This window comes from Porites lutea, chromosome 3 (assembly GCF_958299795.1).
Source record: "Porites lutea chromosome 3, jaPorLute2.1, whole genome shotgun sequence".
In the NCBI taxonomy this organism is placed as follows: Eukaryota; Metazoa; Cnidaria; class Anthozoa; order Scleractinia; family Poritidae; genus Porites; species Porites lutea.
In genome coordinates, this window is record NC_133203.1 from 13,660,745 (window position 1) to 13,669,255 (window position 8,511).

Genomic DNA, 8,511 nt, shown 5'->3' on the forward strand with positions numbered 1-8,511 from the left:
AAAAAATTCAGCAAAGCGGACACACTCATGAAATAACCAGGTTAGTCCACAGGTTGCTGTGGCATAGTTCCATGTACGCACGTACGCGCGTGCTTTAACCAAAAAAATTTCGGAGGTTTTTAAAACACAAATTGAAAAGAAATAAATTAAATACAGACGGTATACAAGCCATCGCGAAAGGGATCCTGGTGATGTCTGTAATAAGCACGTACTGGCTGATTTCAAAGGTTGCCACGTGACTGGTCGGATGGATCGCGGACTAGAAATGGGAAGTTAGTAGTGTGTGGGGGGGGGGGGGGGGAGGAGGGAGGGGGGCACAGCAAAGGAAAAAACAACAGCGCTATTTTTCCCAACATTATATGTATTTTAACTTACTGGAAATAACACCCTGATTGCCGATTTTTCATTTACTTGAACTCGTTTGAAATTCAAGCAGCAAAACCTTAACTCCCGTCCTAGAAAAATGATGAATACCCAAGTATATTCCTAGTTATACGCCACAGGAGCCAATTCCGTCAGTACGTGCTAAAATTGCAATCCACTGATCTGTAAGTACTAAATAAGTGATATTTTGCGATCGACAAATCTTTTCAATCTACCAGCATCTTTCATAGAAATAAAACACTGGCATTTCTAGAAACAGGGCCGTAATAGGAGTGCCAGTCAAAATGGGAGTGTTAATAAGATTCAAGGAGCGAGTGTTTTAGCCAGAAACGTGCAACAGCATAAGGTGTTTTCAGACGGCTTAAACGTGCCAGTGGAGTATGACTTCCCCTTCCCTAAACAAAAAGTATGAACACACGTTCGGTTCAGTACAACAAGAAAGGCTACAATTTACTACGCAACGATCTCAACCATTCACACATGGCCTCACTATTCAAGATCAGAGCTAACAGAAAAGCAGGGCAAGGAATTTATTTTGCTGGAAACTGCCACATGATCATGTTCTGGCCATGCACCGATGCACACACTCTCTTTTATAACAGTATATTGTACAGGAATATCGAGACTGAAATTCGCGAAATTTTAAGAATATTTTGAGAATAAACCCGAGGCTGAGATTTTGGAAAGGATATAATTTGGTGTGTTAAAACTTAGAAATACGATTATATATTTTTTGTTTATCCGTATAAACCTAAGTTAGTAGAGGAGACTGGTTATGAAAGCCGGCAAACATCAAAGTTGAAAACAACGGTGCTGTAATTTATGTTGGAAGCTCCCTGAACATGCGCAATGCTTTGTCTTCTGTTCACAAATTGTGACTGCTGAGTAAATTAATGGATTCTGTTGGTCAGTAAGTTCAAAATGATATGAATGCTATGGAACGTTGTGTACAGTCAGGTCCAAAAAAGCTAACAAAAACATATAACAAAGGAGTCTAACGGGTTTCATAACCATTCATAACTATGTATAGACTTATTTCTTTCTCCAAACGGCAAAATTACAGCTTCCAAAACGGAAAAAATGTGCATTAGCTTTATAGCCAAATGTTTAATGCTTAATGACAGTTCGATGAACGGTACAAGTAATCATATTATGCACAGTATACAGCACACAAAAAATGATCTAAACCGCGAAAAGTATCAAAATAATAATTTTTTTAATTCTTTTTAAAATAGTATTAAATAATAATAATAATAACAACAATATTTTCAGTCTAAATTCGGCAAAAGAATAGACAAGTGTAATATAATGATCACATAATTAACAGTTGTGGTCGCTTCTTTGCGGGCTTCTCTGTTTGTGTCACGTACCGAGGTTCTCTGTTTCTGGACTCAGCATTAGCAGCAAAAACCTTTCCATCTATTATTTAGAGACTGCTTTTTTTAGATAGAGGAAAGGACTGTCATTCATACAAATTTCGGCTGAAATGGTGCAAAAAAAAGAGATCGCAAACTGCCACTGCCTTTCAATAAACTTTTCTCGCAGTCCTCGACTTTCTGTACAGGTAACAAGACTCAGTAACAAGAGAACAGATCTTTCAGTTTCCATAGAGAAAAAATGGTAAGTGTTAAATCTCGATTTCCTTCATTTTCTTAGTTAATGAAGAAAATATTTTTAAAAAATTCTAGGAGAGAAAAACTGATAGTGCTTCAGTTGGAAACATTAAACATAAACTCATTTCACAATTATAAATTCCCGTAAGTATGTGCGTCCTCAAAGCTAGTAGTTGAATTATGGGCCAAATTTATATCATCCCGCTTAAATTATCCTTGGAAATGTAAAGAAACCAGGGAGGATGATTACAAAAGGGATAAATTTCCGTTTGATTTTCTTTCTTTTAGACTACTTCTTGTCTGCCGAGAATCCTCTTCAGTGTACTTCTACTTTTCTACTTTAATCTGGAAGTGAACTGCACGGTAAGTATTCTATTCACATCGATATCATGCATGACCTCTCAAATTAAATGCATCGACGTTAGTTAGATCTCATTTAGCCATTATGCAACTTGTTCTCAATGCATATATTTTTTATTTCAATAAGTATTTACTTTTCCTTTTTAAACTATACTCTGGGGTAGAGGTCACTGCCTCTTATCTATGCTGACAATCGTCTGTACTTGACGGTGTTTGTTGAATCTGTGAACAGATTGAAGAGTTTGCGCTTCGCTTCACTGAGGAGGGTACAACTGTTAGGGAAGAAATAGACGTCGATGTTGAAGGCAAAACAGAAGTTATACGTGTACCTGCACATAACAACAAAGCACCAATGGATGTGATGAATGACTTCAGCTCGGTAAGTAATATAATGTGTGTTAATGAGTCGTATGAACTTGTTAATATTCTGGCATGCAAAAAGACTTCACAATGTATATATTTTCCGTAAAATTCAAAGAAACAAATATTGCCTAGAAGTTTTGTATATATTGTAGCTTGAGGACCGCTAAAAATTTTCAGATGAGCGTTCCTTTTATATTATGTTCGATTTTCTACGGCCTATATAATGTAAATACCCCACGATTTTCTAAAGGGGTAGTTTATCTTAATTTTCACATTTCTTCACTCCCCAGTATAAGCTAAATTTTTAAGAAAAAGATATTCTACAATTTTCGGTTTCGAAAACTTGATCATAGGGAGAGAAATTAATAAATTCTAACCTTCGTAAATCTTTAAATTACATCTAAATTTTTCCTCAAAAAAGGCTAAAAAAGACTGAAGTCTGCCCTACGGTGACCGAACAGGTACAAACTTTAAAGAGCAACTAGTACTCCGGATAGCCTAAAAAGTGTTTTCAATATATTTACTAGGAAACCCTAGTTGGTTACCCCTGACGAGATTAGGACTACGACTTTTTCAAAACTGGTTTCATGTGTATCAGATACCCCTTTAGTTTGAAGCAAAATTTCAGCTTCAACTTATATTTCCCTAATGGAATAAACAATTGCTACGCAATGTTCCGTAGAAGTGAAGATGTCAGGGAATTGAAAGACGGTTGTCATTGTGAAAGACACGGAGTTAAAGGTTCTAGCGAGTTTTTAATGTCGCTAGAATAGCTGGGAAATATAGAGTCGTCGACTCGTTCAATCGAACTCTGGCCTGATCAAAAAGTTGCTCTTCTTTCCGTTTTCTTTCTTTTTTTTTAATTTGCTTAAAAATCTTCATCTATAATGGAGTTTCAAGTTTTATAAGAAAATTAATCAAGTCGATTTGTCGATATAGATCAATCCGTTAACCATTTCGTTGTTTTTATTCTTTCAGGGTTTGACAGCTCGTCGTCTTCCATCATCCAAAGAATGCTATGTGTCTCAGTTGGACCCAACTTTACCCACCCCACAGAAACTGAAGCTTGACATGGAACTGGTACGTTTTGTTGTTTCGTACGTAGTGGCTACAATGTTTAACCATACTCTCTAATCAAAGGGAAAAGGGGGAGACTATAGTATTGAGCCACGTCTTAAAACATTGCACTGATCTGACTCTTGAACTGGCAAACTTCACTTCAAGGCAGCATGAGATATAGATTAACTTTTTTAAAAAAAATTAAAGTAACAAAGCTTGATTAATATATGGGGATGGGCACTGAATTTGAACTGGAGTAACATACTAAAGTAAAGACAAACAATTAACACTAAATGTTTCGGATTTCAGTACTCTGTAATTTTCCGACTTGTCACGCGAGTTATCGAGGCTAAAATTATAAAGAAACTCTCTTAAAACCGTCCCATAGAACTTCCTTTTTAAGTGTCTCCTTTTGAGTAAGGGTATCGGCTCAACACAGGTCTCAATGAATGCGTAGGACTGGCACGAGCGCTATTTCCGCGCTTTCAGTGCGCTTGAAAGCCGGCGAAATTTTCCTTTTCGCAAGCCGGAAATCCTATTTTCTTTCTGTAATTTCAGGCTTTAATGCTAAATGCATGAATTCGTTTCATAACAGTATTAATAAACAGTTTCATATGTTTATGTCTGTATACCTATAAGTCAAACCTGTTGGTCGCATAATGCCAAAATTTGTGATTAATTTGAAAGTGTTGAATGCCTCCTCCTTCCACTAAATATGACCTAATCGTCTTGGCCGTTTCATTTGCAAAAGCTTGACACTTCTTAAACTTAATTTTTACATATATTAAAGGGGGATAAATTGTATATAACATAACAAAAAATTAGTTGGATATATTTGGATATAGTGGCGTTCAGACTTTGCTTCTCGGGTGCAACGCGCCATGGTGATTCGGGCAATGCGTCGCAAATCCTGTAACCGCATGTAAACAAGGTTTTTTAAGGTTTGTTTCTCTGTTTTACTCTCGAAAACAAAACAAAGTTAACAGCAAAAACTGAGGGGAAACTAATTTTGAAGTTCCGAAGAAACAGAAAGACGTATGAGATGTTTTGTGAAAATAAAGAGAAGCGTGATGCTGATTAATTAACCTTGCACCAGTTGCACGACGGGTTGCACGCATTTATAAAATCACGTCCTATAGTTATGAAACGCCATCTGCTGTCTTTTAATAATTTTGCAATGGAGGAGGTTTTGCTTCGTGTTCTAGACAGTTTTTAGTTTCTTTTGGAAGAACATCGACAGGGGCGAGTGACAGAACTGAAAAATATTAATTGGTAAGGAGGCCGGTCATGGAAGAAATCAGACAAGCCACTCATAATTTGATCCCAGTCCTCCGCATCACACCTTTTTGCTCGGACGCGCTCGTTTCACCGCCCAATCTTTATCCGCCCTGTTTTAAACGTGGAGGATCCGCTCCCAGTTCCGACCTTTTACACTTTTATACCATTTTTGATAGAAAATGGTACACCCCTTACACATGCATGCCTACAGACATGAAATCTGCTTGTCAAAGTCATGTATCTTTCAACAAATTTTAAAGAGCGTCTTTTAAGTTATTTTTAAAATATCTAAGTGAAAGAGTTAGAGACCCCTCCCCCTCCCCTGCATAAAGATTGCTATAGAAAAGAATTGCTTAAAGAATTCCATGACTTAAATAGCTATTGATCAACACTCTTAAAGACCCAGTAATTGTGCAAACACAAATATTTGATTGTCCATTTAACAGAAATATATGCTAAATTAATCAATTCCGTCGGTAGCTAAACTTCTCTAGTCTACTGTATTTTTAACCTCAATTATTTTCTGATTTGAAAGGCAACAAAGCAACCTTTGTCCGATGAGAAAACAATAAAGGAAACAGCCATAAGTGTATTGGGCTTTGCAGACCGATTGGCATTGCCGCAGAAGATTCTGGACTTTTGTGGTAGTCTTCCAATCTACGAGGTCGAAGAAGTATCAGTAGAGGCCATGAACGCAACTCTTAACAGCAAGCAAGGTAAAGGAAAAAAAGCTAACATCTTTCGTATATGACCATTACTCATCGGCTGCAAAAGACTAATCGTATACTATTAAACGTATCTGGTTATTGTTGAAAGCGGAGGTTCCGTTTCCAAAACATTCGCATCCACACTTTTCAACCGTTTACGCCCAAAAAACACGAAACACTGAAACGATGGAAATACGAAAGCATCCCTTACAGAGCATGCGTAAAGCTAACAGGATATGATTCATGACTCAACCGGTCTTCTTCGTCTGCCCACACGTAAGCGAGAAGCCGGAATTTTAAAAACTCTCCCGGCTCTAGGGATCGGTAATGAAAATGCCTGCGCTTTGGAGTCCTTAAACGTTTAATAACTTGAGGACGAAAGACTAAATGGGGGATAAATCCGTTTTCACATACAACTATATACGTGCTTATCCGGAAGAATAGGCTCCCTTTCCTCTGATAAGGATAATACTATTAAGGCAAATACTGATTAGTCAGTACACAGTGCACTTTTGGTTTACCAGCCAAAGTGCAGCCAACGGCTAGTACAGCGGGACCCTCGTACGTGTGGCGACTATAACGGGCAATATGGATTTAGCCTGTTCACAGACCTTCAATTTTCTCTATTGGGATCGACTAGCGCACAACGGGATGGGGAGCTGGGAGTGGATTTTTACGAGCTTGTCAGTATTGGTTGGGGTAGGCCATAACTGTTTTGCCGTAACCTCTTAAGACTCAGTAACCCATCCCTCCAGGGTATATATTATAGCGGAGCTCTCGCGCGCGAAGTGCGCGCAGCGGAGCACCGTGGGTAAGAAAATGAAGTAATCTACCAATCTGAGAAAATATGAGAATATATATAAATCACGTGACCGTACGCCCGCCCGACCGTCCGTCCGCACCACAGCCATACCAATGTAAAATAACTCGATCAACAGGACTATGGCAACCCAAATGCAACTCGAGGTTATTTTGGCGGGAAATCGCATAGCCACCGACGTCTTGTAAAGCAGAGACAACTAAAGAGTCAATAAAGACGAATACGGAAAGCGGAAATTGTTTCTGTATCCGTGTTGACTAAGGTATTAAGCTTAGATTAATTGTCATATTCACAAATTTGGAATATAGAGCAAGTGAAGGGCAGAGAAAAAGGGAAAGTAGACGGCAGGCCAGCGAAGCTCAACGAGAAAAAGGGCGTCAGAGATCTAGAACGAGAGATAAAAAACAAAGGAGACAATATTTTGTTGGAAGAACAGCATGAAAATTTTGTAGCGGCGGTGACAAAATGAGATATGCTAGCGGCCACCAACGCAAGGTAAATAGGAGCGGCAATGAAAAAAAGTGAACGAGAACACGTACGACATTTCCTCAAAACGTGTAGCTAAGAAGTTTCTGGAAGTTTCACGTTGTAGACGTGCAAAACAACTTACTGCAAAGAAGTGTACAAAAAAGTGTCCTGCAAGTGCAAAATTGCTTTTATGCTAATTAGAACTATTGCTGTGTTTCACCGTTCTCCGGCGTCGCCTTCGCCGCTTACAATTACACGATTTTATAGTTTGTTTGAACAAACTATAAATATTATCGAGAGCTTCGCTTTTAGCCCTGGCTAAATCTATATATATTATGTATCGCTAAAATTGCCTGATATTGTGTAACAGTTATTTTACATTGTATTTCATTTGTTTTCATTGAAGGTATGGCCCGTCAGAAACGCCATCATTATCTACCTCCACAATCATCATGCACAAACAGTCAGAGTGGAAGAATAGAGCAATGCATGGATAGAGGCCTACAAGTTTATCTATATAATTGCCGATATACTAGAAGTACTTGTTATTACATCCTTTCTTGCACTAGTAGTCATTATTGTAGCTATTCCGGCCATGTGACCAGAAATTATTGCTGTTATTATGGTTGCTAGAAAGGAGCTGTAAGGAACTAAGCTTGCCAATAGCCCGTTCTAGGCTCTAAGATACTATTATACTACTATAGTTGGAAACTGAAAAGTATAGACTTATTATTATATTGCATTATTGTATTTTATACATGTCTAAGGGACTGTTTACATGAAGGGAAAATCCTGATACTAATGATCCTAGAAGGCGAAACAACGTTCCGTTTGGGTTAACATGCAGAAATTTAGGTCTGCGTGGTTCAATAACAATAGAGAAGGAGTTAAAATTAATGATTACCCAATGAATGACCGGCAACCATTTTTGTGTGGTTTTGTCCCTAGTACTATGATATTTCTAGCGAAAGCAGTTTGTGAGGGGATTTTCCCCCGGGGTCTTCCTTCTACTAAGATCTTCCTACATCTCATGGAAGCTAGATAGATCAGTCCTACCGAGTACAGTGAAACCTTAAGCGGACACCCTTAGACTGCGAGCAGTCCGTCTTTTCTCTTAAGATCCGTCGAGTTCTCAGAAATGGTGCGTTTGGCACAGAAAACTCATGGCTCGCGGCTTCGCCGCTCGCCGCTCGTCCGTCATACCCCAGCGGCTTTGAAGAAAATAAGAGACTGCCCGCAGTCTAGGACACCCTCGGGGAATTCAGTAGTGTCCGCTTAATACAGGGTGTCCGCCTAATACAGGTTTCGATAGATAACGTACGTTGTAGAAGGCCTCAATGTAATAAATGACCCTAAATGTAATAAAGTCCTAAATACAATATCATTTTGTCCTTAATGTAATAAAATTTTAAGTTGCAAATTACAGTAATTACTCAAATAAGCGCCGCATTTGAGGGTT

General features: G+C 38.5%; 1 protein-coding gene across 1 annotated transcript; it reads left to right on the top strand.

Annotated features, from left to right (window-relative positions):
• The first annotated feature begins 1,947 nt into the window (after nt 1–1,947).
• Nucleotides 1,948–5,808, top strand: LOC140931593 (uncharacterized). Its single transcript, XM_073381394.1, has 5 exons — nt 1,948–2,004; nt 2,286–2,360; nt 2,590–2,736; nt 3,699–3,800; nt 5,593–5,808. The coding sequence occupies exons 1-5, from the start codon at nt 2,002–2,004 to the stop codon at nt 5,806–5,808; spliced, it is 543 nt and encodes a 180-aa protein (XP_073237495.1). The 5' UTR covers nt 1,948–2,001.
• Nucleotides 5,809–8,511: the final 2,703 nt, after the last annotated feature.

Bases quoted from the DNA above. Each gene is read 5' to 3' on its own strand.
- LOC140931593 (XM_073381394.1), top strand. The intron at 2,361-2,589 runs GTAAGTATTCTA...ATCTGTGAACAG, and splicing joins ATCTGGAAGTGAACTGCACG to ATTGAAGAGTTTGCGCTTCG. The intron at 3,801-5,592 runs GTACGTTTTGTT...CTGATTTGAAAG, and splicing joins TGAAGCTTGACATGGAACTG to GCAACAAAGCAACCTTTGTC.